Genomic DNA, 20,457 nt, shown 5'->3' with positions numbered 1-20,457 from the left:
TTAGGTATAATAAACATTCCATTTGTTTTTTTTTTCTTTTTCCGAAGTACAAATTACATCCTTTTTTTTTCTTCCGGGCCATTAATTAATAGCCGCTTTGTGCTTTGCCTCCGGGCCATCCATTACAGTGGAAAAAATGAGTGGCGTAAGTTATATTACGGACCTTGGCCTTGGCGAATACGTAAAATCAAGAAAGTGTATTCTTCTTCAGTGTTTTCTTAGACTTGTTGTTCCAGTTTGAGCTAATTTGGGCAAATTCAGACCAAAGACTACGAATCACCTCAAAAATGCCTGCTTTTTCCCTCTAAAATGGAAACCCATCTCGGAAATTACCTTTCGTCTGATACCGATTTGAAAGCTCCATTGGAAATGAGTGTCAAATCGGCCGAAAATGAAATGTGGAGCTTTCACGAAAATTCAAGTCATAATCTTGGCAGCCATGGACAGCTGTGTCGTCCTTGTTAGGTGAGAGAATTCGTACCTCACCTTCAAAAGGCTGCCGCTAGCGCTGTTGATCACTTTCCTTTTGACTGAGATTTAAGCTGTGAAACATTTCGGTAAAGTTGAGATTTTTTTTCTAAAGAAGCGCGAAGAGGGTTTTCAGTCATTCATTAAAATGTATTGAGTTTAAAAAGAAAAGGATGCTTTTTTCATGCATGTTAACTTTATGTTTATGAAACAGGATTTACAGTTGAGTTCTCAAATTAGAGGGAAGCTTGTATCTTGTAATTTTATATTATTGTTTTGGAGCGGACGAAAACAAATGACGGGTAGGTGATTAAATTAAAAGTGGCCAATTTTCGCGAGTCTGTTTTTGTTGGGGTTATGCAGCTCCGCAAACCATGCGACTCTGTAAGCAACAAAAATACATACATATATACATACATTATCTTTACTTGACTCGAATTACAAACTAATATTTTACATTAAAGTACATTATCGTGCTAAGACATAAGAGCAAACAATATACTCCAAACTTTAAAACATGATCGGCTAATCATGTTTTAACATACATTTCCACAGATATTGCTTAACAATACAAGGTCGTTTCAAGTCAAAAGCTAAGAGCAGTATGATAAAATTTACATATCCTCAGTTTTCATACACTTAATAAACATAGGCATTCAATAACTACATGAATTTCACAAATTACATGTTATTAAGAGGAAAAACCTGAACCGAATGCAAGCGAGATCTACATCGCAATAATAAAAGCACAGCTCTTTTGAACTTTGGCATTTTCCATGCATATAGCACTGGATTTATGAAACAGTTGGCAAAAAATAAGAAGATTAGAGAATACTGTACATGCGAACATGTTTGACGAGAAATTGTTTTAAAACTCTTCCCTAAATAGACAAAGACAAGAAAGTCAACAATTAAAAGTGGCAGCAATAGTGTTAGCGATACAACAGTTACAATGAACAGTGTTTTGGTCAGTTTTCTTTCTCTACTAATTGCACTACGTTGATGAGGATGAGTTCCACAGTAAAAATTAGTGGCGATGGACGTGTAAGAAACAAATATGATAAAAGGGCAACATAATAGGAATGAATAGTATACTGAGTACACGTGATCCCAACTAATGTCGAACAGAAACTGTGACAAAAAGATGGCTGTAAACAGGCCAGCTGTAAACCAAACAGCAGTAACAGCTGCTCCAAATATTTTCTTCTTAACGAGGCGATGCGTGAATGGGCGAGAGGGAGCGTGCGTTCGCTCCAAAGAAATAACAGCAAGGTGTGTTACTGAGACTGGTGGAAAGTAATTGAACAAAGCTAGTAAGACCTCATAGATCTCTATTGATTTAAACAACTTAAACGACCAAAAGTTACAATCGTTTGTCAGAGAAAACATCCAGAAGATCAAACTGCACGCATTAAGAATGTCTGCCACTGCCAGGCTGATCACCAGGTATGTGCTGCGCTTGCGAAGACTTCGCTCTTTCAGATAAACAATGATTGTAAGGGCATTCAATGTCACTATAGCAACAGCCTCGATGCCAAGTACTATTAGCCAGGTAATATACTCAGATGAAGAAGAAAAGTCTAAATTTAAAGTTCCGTTTTGTAGATCAGAATCATTGATCATCTAAGTGAAGAAAGAAAAAATGACAGTCAGACTGACAAATGGATAATTTGCATTCACAAAATAATTCCATCCTTAAATAACGAATAATATTCATTGATAAATTTAGTCATTCTGATTGGCTGCTAGATTTGCCATTTTCGGGTGATGCAGTGTAGAAAAGAGGTAATTTTGTTCGAAGTACTTAAAAACCAAGCATTTTGACTAGTCAATTATCGAAGACAAAAGATAGCCAATGAAATGCAAGTCTCTTAATTTCTTATGTAGATTACCCTTATGTTGTAGTCACATGATTTTTCTCTAGCAATTCGAAACAACTGAGCACTCATAATTTCTTTTTTTTTTAACACTACAGTAAACTTCAGGTGGCATCGGTACGAAATGCAATTCATTCTGATTGGTTGATTAAAATAAAAAGCTGAAGTAAAAAACAAGAGAGAGAACCAATCAAAGTGGCCCTTGGTGGAGCGTCGACAACGAGTACAAAGGCTCGAGTTGATGATCGGAATATTGATCGTCAGGTGAACGCTATCTTTGAGAACACCACGTCAGTGAAACAATCCAATATGTCATTTCCATTTTTAAGTTGTTTCGTGGTTTTTTACAAAAGCAAATTTTAACCGAGAGTCTATCTAGCTCATTTGAAAAAGTTTCACAGATTTACAGCGCTTCACAGTAAAGTGATACCTGAGACTGAAATGGTGCTGGCACTTATAAGGGCAATTTAAGCAATTGTCTCGCATGAAGACGCCTGAAAATTCCAGGCGGCTTTAACGGATTCGCACCCATGACCTCCAGATCTGCGATGGCCGTGCAATGCTCTCCCCAACTGTGACCGAGCTATGAAGCCACGCAATTGGGAGCTTGTCAATTCATTGGGCTCATATGGTCCCCTAAATGGATTAATGAAGGAAAGAAATGTTTTTTTGAAGAGAGGGTTATAATCGAAAGATTGAAGTGATGCAGTTATCAGGAGGTCATGGGTTTGAACCCCGTTGAGTCCGACAGACTTTTTCAGGCGTCTATATGAGACAATTGCTTGGATTGTCCTGATTCGTGCGAGCATCACGTCAATCTTTTTTTCTATAACCCGCACTTCAAATAAACTTCTATTTCCTTCAAAACAATTGAAGCGAGTTTCAATCGAGTGTCGTAAAACAAAAACCAAAGTAATTACTTCGGCCAATCAAAAAGGACGGAGACAATCCAGTAAACCAATCAAAACTCGGAGTAATTATACGTAGCCGACACAAAGCGCGGGAAAATGTGCACGCGCGAGCCACTATTGGTTTTAGTTTCACTTCTGATTGGTTGGAAAAGTGGCACGAGAACTTTGAACCAATCACTGAGTGAAGCAATGCAAAATCAAATTAATTCGCTAATTACGTTCGGCACTCAATTGAAAACCGCTCTACTTACCACCTTAATATATTTTATATTACCTTCCTCATAAAAGACTCGACCATGTTATCCAAGGTAAATGTGACAGAAAACAAAATTCCGATTCCAAAGAGTTTCATTTAGATCCTAAAAACTATTAAAAACGCTACGGTAATAACAAATAGTGATCATGTTTGTTTTTAAGCTTTACGAGCCACCACTAGACCAATAAAATGTTAATGGTGAATCTTTCTTAGTGAATGTTTTGCATATTATTAATTAAAGCGAAGATATTGCACTTTCTGAAAAACAACCTAGCGCCAACAGCAAATTAAGTCGCGCTTTTACGGGAGCTTTGCCAAAACGCACACAAATGAATACTCAAACCACACAGGATAAACTAAGAACATGCACACAAAGTTCACCAGTTGATAGACGGAACCTAGTTTTACTGTTTTGCATTAAAATAATAACGATAATAAATAAATAAAGTAATATACCGACCTTCACTTTCTGTACTTTACAGACGCCAGAACCAGTATCACAACGGGAAACAGCCAACCCGCAAAACTTAGGTCGCGAGAAAGCTTTGATAACGGGACAAGAGAAAGGTCTTCCTTTACGTTATTGCTTTTTTAAAGCGTAAAATTAATAACGTTGGACAAGCATCCAGATCTCGGCTTGGGCAATCTGTCAACCTTGCTTGACAACTTCTGCAACAAAGCCCTAGACTAGATCAAATACGTCAGAAGTTATAAACGCACAAATGCAGGTGAGAGCTCTGTTTTATAAAACGTATGTGCACTATCACTGGCAGATTAATCGAGATGCATTCTACAGCACAGTCTAGTTGGCTTTATACATCATACTTTCCTGCACGAGTTGATTCGTAATAAATGTAATAATCATTCTCCCTCAGTTTTCTGCCTCCAAAGTACGCAAGTACGCAAGTCCTTTTATAGTTGAGTGCTTCGCCTTTACGCCATACTGAATTAGAGCGAAGAAAATAAGTGACGCAAGTTTCAATGTTGTCTACCACGAATGTGTATTTGAGTTTAGTGTTTTCAAGGAGAACTGAAAGCCTAAAACATATTTTTTTTCCTTTTTATAATGATTATTAGGAGGTGTAAGGTTTACAAAATGAATATTCGCCTTCGCGGTAAAAATGGACAAAATTAATTCAAATGAAAGTGCCTTCAGGAAAAATGACGATCCACATTCTCTTCACCTTGCATTGAGTATAATATCGGGCAAAGTTGTTCAATCTTCTTGAGTTGCTGGAAAAACTGGCTACTGCAACCATGCTTTAGCTTTGATGCTACTGAAATATAATATTTGTAAATATTCTCTTTACGAAGGTAACGGCCCCGGCAAAAGGCTCCAACGTTTGCCTCAACATCTGTTCGATTTTGTTGAACGATGTTGATTAATGGTGTGGGCAAAGGGTTTTAACATATCATTCAACAATTGATTCAACAACCTGGTCTTCAGTCCCAGGTTGCAGTCGTGGTTGTTACTATGGATACAGACAGAGGGACCGATAAGTGCTCACGTGCATATCCACTGAACAATGTTGCATGAGGAGCTTAACTTGGGTCAGGAATGTGGGTCGCCACAGTTTAGGTTAAAAAAAATAATAATAAAAAAATACCTAAATCTCAGTGGGAGTTGTAACAAGGCTAAGAGGGCAGAGCAAGAGACATAAAGAGAGAGAGGGGCCGATTTTGTCATAAAGTTTTTAATGACGACAAACATTTTAAAGGACTTTCAGTTAATTTCGAGTGACGTATCAAATTAGTCCAGAGACACAATAAATCAATTTGAAATATTTCCTAAAACACGGATGGCCAACATTATGCAATTAAAAAATGGTAATTATTTCTGAACTTTCAGTCTATCGATATGCCACTAGTTTTGCCTGGCATACACGTTTCTCAACAGCAACGGTGAATTGGTTCTTTTCTGATTTTAAAGCAAAGCATTTTTAAGTTTTATACTTATGGAACTCGATAACTGCGGAATAAAACTCAACAGCTATTTCACCTTCGAACATCTGCTTCCCTAATTTTCCAGCTAAACATGAAAAGTTTTTGATGCATTGGTGTTTTGGTTAATTTAAACTCAGGCAAATCAATGCTCCAGGTGTATACTTAAATTTAAACATAGGCAAGTTAATGCCCCAGTATATCATTTAATTTTCACACAGGCAAAGTGATGCCCTAGTGTGTTTCAATTTGACATAGAGTAAAATATAGGGAAATTTAGAATTTCCAATTGCAGCTGTGTAAAATTCATTCCGGGCTAATTGATTTCCCAGCATGTCACAGACTTATCATTATCCTGCTATCATGATATCCTGATATCATGAAATTGAACTTAACTGCAACTAACGTTGGGGGAGGCTGTCGCGATGTTCGGTTGTGGAAACTTCGTCTGCTTCAACAGTTTGTTTAGTTTCCTCATAAACGGAAAGTATCTGTTTTGACTTCAAGTCTATTTTACACGGTCATATAAATTAGCAATCAAAGTAGCGGTTCACTTTAATTGAAACTTGTGAACATACGAACCTAAACTGACCTCGCAAATGATTAACGTGACCTACACAAAAGCCAACGAATGGGTTCTAAATGGGATATTTTGACCCCTCAGTGACACTGGGCAGGGGCACCCATCGAGAATATAGCTCAAAGCATTTCAAAGCATTGTTAAACGTATTTTAGTATTTAAAAGGTAGATATAGGCATATTTATATCCCCTAAAAAAATACATCTGTTCGGATTTCCTAGCTGAAAGTCTAGTGAACGGAAAATATAGGGATCAAAACTTACCTTTTCGAAAATTTTAGCAAGAAGAAAAGGCCCCCGAAAATTCTAGGTGACCTTTTTAAGGTAAAACTCTGTTTTCAGCAAATGTTCCGTAAATTCTATATCTCAAATCGTCTTCCGAACAGATATTTTCCGGAAATTGACGTTAGATGCCCCTGATTGGGATACAATATAATTCGCAGGGAAATTTTTATGCTAATAGAGAGCTTATACGCGAATTCTACGTGCTCTGTCAGGCTAGGAAGTAATAAAACGCAATCTTTTTAATACGCAAGAGGCGTACGCCAATCATAAGCCCTCGCTATTTAACCTGTATCTTGATGACTTAGCTTTTTTATTTACCAATATCCTATCTGACCCATTTGTCTTACCTAATGCATGGCATGAAGCTCAATAATTATTTTATCACCATCTAAGGTAGGTTGCCTTACACCGACTCAAGAAGTTACATCTCATCTTCTGGAAACTTTGCGCTTCCATTAGACCACTTTCGACAAGAGGTCCTTTATGCTCACTTTAGTTTGTGACCACATACTAATTTTAAAAGTTTGAAACCATCACTTGCATACAATTTCTTGACTTCATTATCTCACCAATTTTGAGTTACAATATTGAAGTCTAGGGTACCTTTTTACTTTTACAATTCGGTGAATGATATTTGGAAGTACTTAACAAAGCATCAAATTTGCCAAGTAGAGCCGAATTTAGCAAATACCCCATGAGCATAGAGATCAATAATTTTAAAAGATCCTCAATTACTTACGCTATCTACACTGAAAGATAAAGATGACAATTCCGCAATAGTAAGACAATCGCTACAAATTTCATTTGAGCTTTACAACAATGGTCAAAATCGTTTTTACTCAAATTTAATTAAGATGTCTCAATTTAAATGATTTTAATTACAATTCATTGAACGACAGCAAGATCAAGCAACTCATCATCTCATGAAAAAGAAACATGTCTCTTGTTAGAACCAGACGCTTCAGCACTCTTGTAAACGTAGCTTAATTTTATCACTCCATCCAAAATAATTACAGCCCTTCTGCTTACCTAGATCCAACACGAGAAAATCGCTAAAAAAGAACTCTCGTCAAATTCAGAATAGGTTTCCACAAACTATGTGTTGAAACAGGTAGGTACGACAAAATCCCTGTCGATGAAAGAATATCTCTGTAATAAAATTTAGGACGAAATCCATCTCTTACTAGCTTGTAAGAGATATTCCTCGATAAGAGACATGTTCCTTTCCAAAACTATACGCTCGATGAGCGTACACTGGGGTCCCTGTGGTAGGTGTCACTCAAAAACAGAAGGGACTGAGTTGGGTGGTATTGAACTGCAGTGTTCCAGTCAATTTTTTCAAGTCAGGGGTCATTAAGACCATTTAAGGGGTAACCCAGAAGTCGTGCCAGCAGAGAACCTTTGCCTCAAGCGTAGATACGATGAAACAGATCTTTTTCTGAGGTTAAAAACGTGGCTACCAGCCTATTAAACATTAATATTTTGTCAGAAAGAAAAAAAAAACCTGTCATCTTAAGAAGAAATAGGCACACATCTTGTACGTGTGGTAGTGCAGTAACACAGCACTTTATTCCAAATAGGCCACTTTGGAAAATACCATGATAATCTTTGTCTGTCCCCCCAAATTTTGCAGAAGCATTGTTTACAGTTTCTCTTGGGACTTACAATGGTCTCAAGAGAAAACAAAAACAATTATAATGAAAAATTGGGGGGGACAAACAAAGAGTATTATGGTATTTTCAAAAGTGGCCAGGTGTCAACTGAGCTGAGTTTTGTCTACCAGGATATTCAAGTTCAATATGTAGGTCTAATAGTGCACGTTAAGAGGCGAGGTGGGCTCATGGTTGGAGTGTTCTACTCCTGATCGAGTGGTCTGAGTTCAGGTCCTAGCTGGGGAAATTGTGTTGTGTTATTGGGCAAGACACTTTACCCTCACTGGGCCTCTCTCCACCCAGATGTATAAATGGGTACCGGCGAATTGCTGGGGATAACCCTGCGATGGACTAGCATCCCATCCAGGGAGGAATAGCGAATACTCCTGGTCGATTCATGCTAATGAAAGCGGAGATAAGTCCCGGCTTGATTGGACCTTCTGGCTCGTAAGAAGAGACTACTTTTCTTTTAATAGTACACCATATTGTTTTGGTATTGTACATCATTGTTGTGTTATGGTAAATGTCTTAAGTAAATAGCCTCCTGGGAAGACATGTGGTTACTCGCAAAGTACCAAACCCAGAAAGATTGACCTAAGTAAAAGAGAAACGACAGACATTGGCTTCTACACTGACATGTTGATCATTTCCAAGTTCCCTCACAACTGCTTTTACCACAAGTTTAGCGTGTACTCTGAGCGTCTGTCAGCTTTGTATTTTACAAAAGTTCACTGAAGTTAAAACCCCTGTCCGGCGGGGTTAGTATCTGCATGGGTGACCTAAAAAATACTCCACTTTGTAACAGAAGCAAAGGACCGAAAATTCTATTTTAACGCCCAAAAATGCGAACTAAGCAAGGTACAGATTTTGTTAGCTAGCTTTATGCAAAACAAATATTGAAGCAAAAGTGATTAAATATTGATACTCAGTTTTTAGGAACAGCAGAAGGACGTTTTCAGGAGGGCCCATCGAGAATTGTCATCAGCAACAACATTTACGACATGAAAACAACATTAATTTTGAACCCCGAATATAAAAAGTTACGATCAACGACAAACATTTTGGGAGATTTTTGCTACTGTACTTTTGGCTGCAGAAAGTAAAGCGCAAAATCGAAAGTGACATCGGATTCAGCGGGCGCCGTGATGAAGTTACCGCGGCGTGTTTACTCGCGAAACAGTGAAGCATCTGCGTCAAACGATGGCAATATTTCTTTTTCTTTCAAGTGTTATAAAGTTTGACAAGAAATGTGCAAATTCAACACAAAGATCATAATCACGCAACTCTTGAGTTTGACCATTGTTTCTGCAAAGTCAAAAATTTACTCTCCAAGATGAGGTTATTTATCACCAGGTAATCCATCGTTTTGAAAATAGCATCTACTTTATTATTCATCAGCATCACAATCTTTTGCTGATTTTGGGGCTCATTTTGTTGAAACTCAAGCACGCTTCCAACAGACATGTTTATTTTTGTGAATCCTTCCTGCTTACAAAACAATCCGACAAAAATCCTCGCGTATACATTTCAACCCAGGTATGCAAATTTGTTAAATTCGAAAATTACACAACATGATATTAAAGTTTACAAAGGCTGGAAATACCTCAGTAAAATCGTTTTCCAGCAAAAATTCATTGAAACAAACAACATATTTACTATTAGAGGCAAAAAAACCTTCCTATTTCAATTGAGTGCGTGCAAACAAGAGATGCAATTGAATAAATTTTTGACAGTTCACATCAAACCCTTTTCGTCTAGGAACCCTGACCGTAAATAATGAAGCGCAAAAGGGACAACAACTTTCATTCAAATAATTCTTCACTGTCACGTTTGCAGAGTTGCGTACAAAATACCGGTAAATGTAAATGTAAATTGCCAGAAAACTAAGATGCGCCTTGAGTAAACACTGTGATACATTCAAAGCGTTCGATTCCTTCAATGTTTGTTAAATCCATTTTAAAAAAAATGCCATTTAGTTTCAGTGTTTTATATAATACCAAGTCAGTAAAATATTAGAAACAAAGCTCACTTGATATCCAAAGGCTAAAAATGAAATTGTTGTCGAAGACCATCACTCGTCGCTTAAAATTCAGACATTTATGTTTCAGTGCTGTCTTGTTCATCCAATTGACGATCCATTCTCGAGCTCCATGAGAATACATTTTCTTTAAAGATCCACTAAAACGCCATTCAGTGAATTAGTGAAATTTCCAATTGTCACGAAGTCCATTACTCGTCGCTTTTAAGATTCCACCACCTGTCTTATTCAGTATGCAATTGACTTGCCATTATTAAGCTTCATAAGGGTATATGTTGTTCAAAGATCCACTAAAGCGCCATTCGCGTTACATGACTTTCGACGCCATTGCCGGTTAAGTTAATCGTTCTACTGTGTCTACCAGAGAAATCTACGCATTTACCACTACCCTCTCGATCCTAAGAAAATACGCCCAGAAGGCTCTACGCACAAAGACACCACTTCGCAGAGGAGTGACAGGCAAGACTTTTTACCGACACGGAAAAAAATATAAAAAACGACGAAATTAAACACAGATTCCGACTGGGTTTGCCATACTGGCAACCCAGTAATTAAAACAAAAATTGATGATATACGAAATTTATCACGTGGAAATTTGATATCACAACTAATGAATTCTAATGATTACTACATTACCCTTCAATAAATGTGTTCATCTCATCGTGCTTCGAAATGGGAGACAAATTGATTTGACCCTTTTTGAAATATATATATATAGTTCACAGTAATCTTGAACGTCTGTAGGGAGAGTGCTCGATAGTAAAAAGACTAGAGCGTGAATATAAAGGAAGTAATCGAATCAACAAATGATCTGACTAGCCATCTTACTACTAACTAGTTTTGTACCACACGAACTTTGCGGCACTCTTCAAAAAAAAAAAAGCTAAGTCAGTGGGAGAGAGAAACCCTGACAATGCACACCCAAATAATCATATTTTTAACTGAATAAATGTTTGAAAGAAAATTTGCCCTGAGCGGGATTTGAACTCACGTGCCCTCGTTACTAGTCGGGTGTGATCACCACTACACCACCAGGAAAACCATGCTGGTAACAAAGCCATCGAAGATGTGATTTACGTGATCAGGGCGTGGCCCTCCCGGGAAATTTTCTTCCAAGGTGACAAGGTAGGGGAGCCTATAACTCCACTTGAAACCCAACTAAGGATCAAATTCATGATGCACGACCGAAGTCAACTTAGCGGATGACAGCATTTCACTTTCCATTTGTAACTTCCAGTTAATACACTTCAGTCAAAGTGAGCAGAAATGAAAGAAGTGGTAAAATTATACTAAGGGCCATACTTTACGTAAGTTACCGTAGCCCTGGAATCATAGACACAGCAATAAAACTGAAAGAGAAGTTAAAGCTAAAGAATATTGCAAATATACAGTTTTCGCATTCTTTAGTTTTCCCAATTCACTCCAATAAGTTTGACGCTTATGTCAAATGGCGGTGAAGGAAAGAACCTTTATTTAAGTGTCTAGTCTTCTAGCGCTGGAGCACCAACTGGAGACACTGTAAACTGAAATCAAGAAAATAACGGAAGTCAAATCAAACGGTTTTTAGGAAGGGGAAAACCAAAATTCCCAAGATCTAAGGATAACTCGAGGGAAATGGGCTGACAGCAACGGAAAACTCTTGACAGAAAACAACAAGAAATCAGTTCCAAAACGGGAACTGTTTCAAGTCTTGTCCCAGGCACACAGTCGAATTTCTCACAGAGGACAGCAAATTACGGAAAAGTTGCTTCAAGAAATTATGCAGACATCAGCCAGAAAGCTTAAGTTGTCAACACAGCTATTCCATGCTCAGAAAATGCCTAGTAACCAAGGACAGCTCCAACATTCCTCTCTGTGATAGAGATCGACTTGATTGTAAAATATCACGCTTGAACCCCAACATGTTTTTAGGAAAAATAACTGAGATCGAAAACCATTATGCTCTAGTAGTGACCAAGTTTGGAGAAGCCGAATGACTTATTTCTCCCACAATATTAAACATGTGTAGTGCTGCTTATCTTACTTTCGATTATTTCAAAGACGTTTTCTTTAAATTCAGCTGGTAAACAGGCCATTTTGCAAAATGAGTAATTTCCTTCGAAAATAAATTGTAGTTTATTAATATTATAACAGTACAAATAATACCATTGTTACTTTTAGTGGTAATGTAGTTACTTTCCAGTTATACACTGCTCTATTTAAAGGAATGATTAAAGAATATCACTGTTTTTTTCATTTTTTTATGAAAAGTGGTCGCACTAGTGAAAGAAAGAAACATAGCTCTGACGAAGGGCTAACACTGACGAAACGTCAGCTTTCAAATTTCTTTACAATGGTCAATTTGCCATATCAACTCAGTTGATAAACACTTTTCTTTATTTCACTTCCCCACTGACACAGCACCACAGCTTCTTTACAAACTAAACCCCTTTATCCTACATGTGAAAGAATGCTTTACTTCCACCAAACAAGGACAACGGTTGTTTCAGACTAAACACTGCAAATAAGTGATTACTCCCTTACCTGGAATGTAGTGTCTGACACTTGCAGACCGCAGACTAACCATATCTTGCAGTAAAAACTAACTAATTTAAACACTGCTTCTCAGTGCTATTTGAAATGGGTGCTTTATTGACTTAAATACTGTTTATCAGCGCTATTTGTAGGCAGTCTGCAGTTGTCATACACCTACTGAAATGCTAACCGTTTCCAATAAGTGCGTAAACCTAATTGAGAGCTTAAAGTGGTACTACGACCAAAAGGAAATGTTGTTTTCCCTTTGGATTTAAAAACTATGTTAACTAAACACCAACTCACCCAAGTTTTAAGTTCTGATTTTAAAAGACACCTGTTTATTGTAGCTGGAATTTTCTTATTTATTGGTCCGCCATTACTAAATTAAAAAACTTGAGAGAGATGGGACGAGGAGAAAATGACGTCAAACAATCAATAGTTTAACAATTAAAAGCGTGTGTACTAGGCCTAATTAATATGCAGCACAGGAGTATCGGGCTTTCAGACTTTTCAACCCGTGTTTTGCATATATAATAAATTGCGTTTACACGCTGGAATTTTAAGCTAGTGAGTAAATGGCGTCATTTTCTCTAGATCCAACCCTCTGAGGTCCAATCGGCCAGTTTTGAACGTGAGTAATGGCGGACCATAAAATCCAAAACTTACACTCAAAATAAACAGCCTTTGGATAAAACTCAAAGTTCAAAATTTTGCCAGTTATGTGTTATGCGAACACGCTTTCAAAATCTGAAGAAAAAAAGGAAATGATTTTTTGATCATAGTACCACTTTAACTCTAATTGCTAAATGCAGGCTTAACGCTAATCACTAAGTTGAGATTTTAACCCTAAAGGCTAAAAATTATTGTTCACATGCAATAAATAATTATTATTGCCTTTAAAAGCATCGACCGGAGACAACAATTCACGATAATAATCCTAAAATGATTTTCCTGGTTTATTTTATGCATCCTCCATAAAATTAAATACAAAAAGATATCCAAATGTGTTAAGATTGGCAGTCTTCTAAAAATATTAAACCAGTTTAAAGAAATTAAACTGCTTTGCAAACCAGAAACAAAATTAAACCACAACATATGATATAACGAGTTGTTTGTATCTATTTTGCAGAACAGATTGAGATGCCCGGATGTTTGAGAATCATCAAACCAGACTACATTTACTGCAATTTTCATAATTCTGCAGAATGTTACGTTAGTAGCCAAAATGTTTTTTTTTTTTATGGTGCTCGCTAAAACCAAAATTTCTCGCATCGATGGGTTAGCATTTTACTTAGCTATGGAGCTCCGCGCGCGCGCCTTCAGGTTCTTCAGTAAAAAGATTCACATAGATTCCATTGCTTTCCATCGACGTTGAGTTCGAATGTACGAATATACCGTGGGAACCAAAGATGCTGAGTGGTAGTTTACGTCACACATCACTTGATTTCGGCATCCGTGGTTTGGAGTCAAAATCGGAAGCTTGATTGGTGGAAGCCAAAACGCAGTTTGGCCGTTGGCGCTTGAATGTGATATTCCGCAGAATTATGAAAATCGCAGAAAATCACAAACAGGCCCACTCATCCACAAAAGAGGCTTCTTAATCCTCCGAAGAGGATCAGGATTTCCCTAAAGGGTTTTGTTTTACTGTCTCGTCAGCAAGTCCTGTGGAAACAGAATGCAATTTTAGCGGTTAACATCGGTTTAAAATCTGAGCAACAAAAAGTCTGATCATGACAAGATATTTCACCGGACCATTTAGAAAGTCAGGGTGAATACTGTATAAGTACTGTAAATTTTCTGAAATGAAGCATGATACTTACTTGAATGCAGCCTCAACTTTGCGGTGAAACGAGGCGATAGAAAAGAGACGCAGACCATTGGGGCAGCCATCGCCTTTCCTTAGCGTGCTTCAGATTAATTATCGATGAAATGAAGCAACAACGAAGATGTCTTAACTTGGGTGCTGATTGGCTCCGATATTATTCATTTTCAGAAAAGTTGCGTGATGGCAATAGTGGCTAGTGCGTGCGCACTAGCCACAAAAAAAGGCAGCTTCTATCTTTTCTCTTAGCCATCCAAAAATGCTAGGTAGACTCCATTTTGTTTCAAGGTTATTACAACCCTTGAGAAAAGGTTGCTGTAGAAACCAAGATTCTCCATAACTTTTCATGCGTTATTTCAGGAACTAGATGTCTCACTGATGATTTGATGTTCTTTTTTCAGCAGATAGTTCAAGCCCGAAATTCCTGTGCTGTGAGAGAATTCATACCCTGAACCACCAAAATCTTCATTTCGCCGCGTTTGTACTTGATTAAAAATTCCAGAGGTTGCCGCTGTTGCTCACTTTTCATCCCTTAAGGTTAAAGCTTTAAAATTTCGGTAAAGTTGAGATTTCTTTGAAAGATGCGCTTATTATAAGTCTTTTGTTGAAATTTGTCCAGTTCAAAAGAAAATGACGCTATTTTTATGTTTATGCTTATGATACAGGTTGAATGATTTACAGTTGAGTGTTCAACTGTACATTCTAGAAGGTAGCTCGTATCTTGTAATTCAACATGGTTGCTTTGGAACCGCTCCACAAACGAAAAAAAATCTAGAGCCACTTACACTATCCGAAACACGATACAGCTATTTACACTACTTACAATGCAATACAACTACTTACGTTAACTACAATACTAGTACAGTTACGTTACTTACAATAAAATACAGCTACTTACAATAATAACATGATAACATAAAATAAAAGAGAAAAGTACAAACATCGAGATACATTTGATGATGACTTGAAAGGAAGAAATATATACATGATTTTGGAAATATGATGTTAAGTGCTGGTTCTCGGTGTATAGTAATGTGAGAGGAAGAGAGGGTAATTTTCTATTTACGGGAAAATTTTGCCGGTTTTTAAAACTCTGTCGATCTAAAAGTAAAAGTCTAGTTCGTGTTTGAATTCAATCCTAACACTAGATACGCCGTTAAATTAATTGGTATTTGAAAGTTCTCCGCGATAAACTGGCCAATCTTAATTTGCACTTTCACACATATTGCTTTGAATTAATTAAAATAAAGTCTTCTCGAATCAAAAACTAAGAGTAGTCGGACGAATATTTTATTTCTCAGTTTCCATATACTTGACAAACACACATTCACTAATTAACTGAGTGGAATCTCAGTATTTACATGTCATTAAGAGGAAAAACCTGAACTGGCTCCGAGCGCAATCTACAGTGCAATAACAAAAGCAGTGCTCTTTTGAACTCTGGCATCTTATATGCATACAGCAATGGATTTATGAAAAAGTTTGCATATAATAAGAAGTTTAGAGAATAGTCTAAAAGCCACATTGTTTGACGAGAAAGTGCTTCAAAACTCTCCCATGAAGAAGCATAAACAAGAAATCTGGCAATTAGAGATGGCAGCAATAGTATTAACGATACAACTGTTACAATGAACAGTGTCTTGGTAAGTCTTCTTTCTCTACTGATTGCACCATGATGCTGAGGATGAGTTCCACAGTAAAATTTAATAGCAATGGACGTGTAAGAAATGAGAATTATAAAAGGGCAACATAATACGAATGAGTAGTATGCACCCGCTTCCGCGTTATTCAAAATGACGTTGAACTGATTCCGTAACAACACGATGACTGTAAACAGGCCAGCTGTAAACCAAACAGCCGCAACAGCTACTCCAAACATTTTCTTTTTAACGAGGCGATGCTTGAATGGGCGAAAGGTAGCGTGCATTCGCTCCAAAGAAATAACAGCAAGGTTTGTTATTGAGACTGCTGGAAAGTAAGCGAGTAAAGCTCCTGTGATCTGAATTGGATTAGACAAGTAGTTAATCGTCCAAATGTTACATGTGTTTCCCAGAGAAAAAATCCAGAGGATTAAACATGATGCATTACACATGTCTGCAACTGCAAGGCTGATCGTCAGGTACATACTACGCTTGCAAAGTCTTCGCTCTTTCAGGAAAACAATGATTACAAGTGCATTCAGTGTCACGATAGCAACAGCCTCGATGCCAAGTGCTGCCAGCAAGGCAATGCACATGGATGCAGAAAAGACCTCGTAATTTGAAGTTCTGTTTTGTAGATCAGAATCATGTGTCATCTACGTAAAGGGAAAAAAAAAACCACGGTCAGAACATTTTAATGTTAATTAATTAATAATAATATTTAAAAATAATAATTTAAAAATAATGTACTTGGAAAATTTTACTCATTTGGATTGGCTGCGAGATTTGCATTGTTCAGGTAACGTAATGCAGAAAAGAGGTAATTTTATTCGAAGGAGGACAACAAACGAAGCATTATGATGAGTCAATTATGAAAGAAACTAATTATAGCGAATCAAACGAGAGTCCTGAATATCTCAGAATTCAGAAGTGTGATTTGTGATTAATGATAATCTATCTCTAATTATTTTATGTATATTATCATTATTTTGTAGTTTCAAGGCTTTTTGCTTGCTATTCGAAATTAAAACTCACTCACATAAGTTAAAAAAAAGAAAAGTTTCACTGAATGACTTCAGCCTTAGGTGCTCTGGATTAACTCTACAATCAATTTGTTGTTGAATGGAAGTGCGAGTACACTAAGGGTGCGTTCGATTGACCCTATTTCGGAATAAAATTAATACGTGGAGCGATGATTTAAAACGGTATGTTTTGCGTTTTAAAGCAACAAGGATAACGAAGATATGTTTAAAATAGCATTTTAGCAGGTGTTTGGTAATTTAAATGGTGAATCTCCGTAAAAACGAAGGATTTCTATCTTCTGTTCCACGTATTCCTATTCCGGAATACGTTCAATCGAACGCACCCTAAATTTAAAGTTTAAGAAACATTTAGTTTTCGGCTTAAGCAGTTTATTTAAACCATGCTCGACAACTTGCAAGACCAAGCCTCAACATCGGATTAACTTTAGGCTCTTGATTTTTATTTGAGCATTTAAAGTTCGGTTAATTGAAAAACCTGGGCTGACCTGGGACAATAAAACCAGTTCAAGCAAATTTTCAGCAAGGCACATGACGTTAGGACTGAGAGCATACGTTTACCCGGGATTTCCTTTAAGCTCGGTCGGTTGGTTAAAGCACGTGACTTCCACAATTTTGAAGTATGGGACGGCTCCAGCCGATCAAACCATCGGATCGTTGTGCGTATTTTCTAAATTTGCTGAATCAATCCCCCTAAAAAGCTGTTGAGCTACTGAAACTTTCGGAATCGCCAAGTGAACTTTCAAAAATTTACGGCCCCCGTTTGATACAGAGGTTTGACTCGGAAAAAAAACCAAGAAATTTAGTTGCGGGCGAGATGTCAGAGGTCAAACGAGGGTGTAGTTAGCCAGGGACCGCTTTTCCTCAAGGAGTTTCAATCGGAGACGATGCTGGAGAGAAAGTTCTTCCGAGTCAACCAGGGTGGCTTGTCACTCATACACGTTGCTCTGGGGGGAAGAGTACCCCCTAGGTAAGACAACGATACATCTGCTAACAATATCAGACTCGGAGACTTACGCTATAGAACGAATGAATCATGGGAGGATATGCATTTTCAAGATACAGGGGCAACGGTCAGCGTTTTAACGGATAGTGTTTGGAACAAGAGTGAGTATTTCTCAAAACTCAAACCTGTTTCAGGTACGTTAACTACTACAAACGGAACTGAACTTACTGTTCTATAGCTAAGAGAAACCGTGGTGAAATTTCGCCTTGGAAATATTAATTGTTCCTGGCTAGTCATGATTGTTAAAGACCTAGCCCATAACGGCATACTGGGATCAGACTTTTTCCAACATTTTGCCTGTCAAATCCATTATGACGCAAGAAAGTTTTTTTGCTTGGTGGTGCTCGAGTTATAACAAGATGCTGATTCGGAAGTTGCACCGGCCGGGAACCAAACAAGTTGTAAGAGCCCGGTTGGAGGGCTGATATGACCAAAACACAGAAAGCCCTGGAATCTTGGAGGAGTCAAAAGACCTGATAGGATAGTCAGGGAAACCCGAAATGAATTTGTCCTGCTCTTCAATTAATTTGGAGGATGGACTTGCAACTTCTCAGACCGGTCCCAAAAAATGCGTTCAAGTCATGATACCTGTTGCTGAATACCACCTCATTACCAGTGTAAATGGCAGTTATCCCCGGTAAATTGAGACAGATACAATTTGTTTGAGACTTGGAGCCTCCCAGACATCCTGTTCACCTAGTAATGGGTGAAAGGAATTTAAGTCGGCAGTTTGAATCCCTGGCAAGGAAATTTGACGACTTCTTAACCAAGAACAATAGTGACTTTGGAAAATCAGATCTCTTGGAGCATGAAATCCAAACAGGTGGCTCTAGCTCAATCAGCGAGAAATTATTGATCAGCAGCCGGAAGAACTGCTATCTAGTAGTAGGATTAAACCATCCGAAAGCCCTTGGGGCAACCTAGTTGTACTCGATGAGATTCACCGAATGCTGACTATCGTGTGCTCAACCAGTCCACAGAGAGAGAAATGATTTATCTTTGTGTAAGTGGCGCGTCTAGAATAGCAATACTATCCTTTGGCCACCATGGTCTTGTTTGCATAATCATGACTTGTTGGTAAATAAAATGAAAATAAAGAGAGTAATTGCAGATTATTCATACTGACATCGTCGGCCCCTTACCACATTCCTGCTCAGGAAATTGGTATATCCTAAGAGTTCAGTGTAGTTTTACAAAGTGGGCAAACGCTTATGCGATTCCCAACCAGCATGCTACAACTTGGGCCGAAGTCCTTGTAAAGAACTGTATTTGCAGGTTTGGTGTTCCTGTACAAGTCATGCCTGCACAGCCATTAAGGACGACATTGTGAGTCCCAGGTGTTCGAGAAAATGTGCACGTGTAACTTGTTGGAGAAAAAAAAAAAAAGACCCGATCAGCTGCCTACCATCCAGAGGGTAATGGACAAATTGAGAACATCCACAAGACTATCAAGAGCATGCTATAGGCACGAGCTGAAGGTCACTCCAGAAAAGGAATGACTCACTGGATTTATACAGGACGGCTAGCCGGAGTAGTGACCATTCCTCCGCGAGCCAAATATTTGAGCTAATGAAATGTACATTCCTTTGGACGAGAAAATGGGCAAAGCGCCGGACATTGAGTGTTAGTTCACTGAATGCGTAACTGATCTTTAGAATGGGTTGGAAACTGCATAACGTGAAGTCAGAGAAAATCTGTAGGTTGTGCAACGACAGCAAAAGGACACCTGTCATAAAGGGGTTAGGGAAACGGTTTCCCAAATTTGCGATTTGGCTCTATCAATCACAACAAAACTGAAGCCGGGTGAAGCCACCATTTTCATCGCCAGAGAGAGGGAACATATGAAATGGAGGCAAGAGTTAATGATGTGACGTGCCGTGAGTTGGGGTCATTCGAGGCAGTATACAGTTGTCCATTTTATAACAACCTACGCCTTTGCCAGAGGAGGGACGACGTAATCTTAGGGGCAGAGAGTTATGGGTGAAAGAGGAAGTGGGTTGCAAGCTCAGTGCACTGAAGGCGAATCTGAACGGCCAATGTTGGAGGATTGGGTGGCAGTGTTCAATTAAGGAGGTAACGAGTAACCTGAGGAAGGGCCTTGTTGGGTTAAAGATAATAAGTAAAAACTGAAATATGGATATCAGATTTCCAACATTTTCATTGGCTCGCCGGGCACAGGCTATCAGTTAATATACTTGCTGTACCTAATGTGGTCAGGGAACGCGTCAGCAATAATGCGAACTGAAAAAAAAAATTGCAGCTATGAGAAAAAATGGCCAACTAAACCCGTTTTGCAACATCATGGAATTTTTCATAAACACTTGGGCTTTCTGGATATTAAATTATTATAACCAACTCGCTTGGTTGGTTAGCTATCATTTCACATCCAGGGCGCCCTCGTAGCTCAGAACAATAGTTAAATATACGC

At 38.1% G+C, this 20,457-nt stretch overlaps 2 protein-coding genes across 2 annotated transcripts in view; both read right to left on the bottom strand.

Moving 5' to 3' along the window:
- The window catches only part of LOC138028248 (QRFP-like peptide receptor), a 288,469-nt gene that overhangs the window by 158,746 nt on the left and 109,266 nt on the right, over positions 1-20,457 (bottom strand). The gene's annotated exons all lie outside the window — the stretch shown is intronic.
- LOC138030691 (substance-K receptor-like) lies at positions 15,701-16,639 on the bottom strand. Its single transcript, XM_068878573.1, has one exon. The coding sequence runs from the start codon at positions 16,637-16,639 to the stop codon at positions 15,701-15,703; it is 939 nt and encodes a 312-aa protein (XP_068734674.1).

This window comes from Montipora capricornis, chromosome 13 (assembly GCF_036669925.1).
Source record: "Montipora capricornis isolate CH-2021 chromosome 13, ASM3666992v2, whole genome shotgun sequence".
Taxonomy (NCBI): domain Eukaryota; kingdom Metazoa; phylum Cnidaria; class Anthozoa; order Scleractinia; family Acroporidae; genus Montipora; species Montipora capricornis.
The sequence above is the reverse complement of the archived record's forward strand: the minus strand, read 5'-3'. Positions and strand labels throughout refer to the sequence as shown.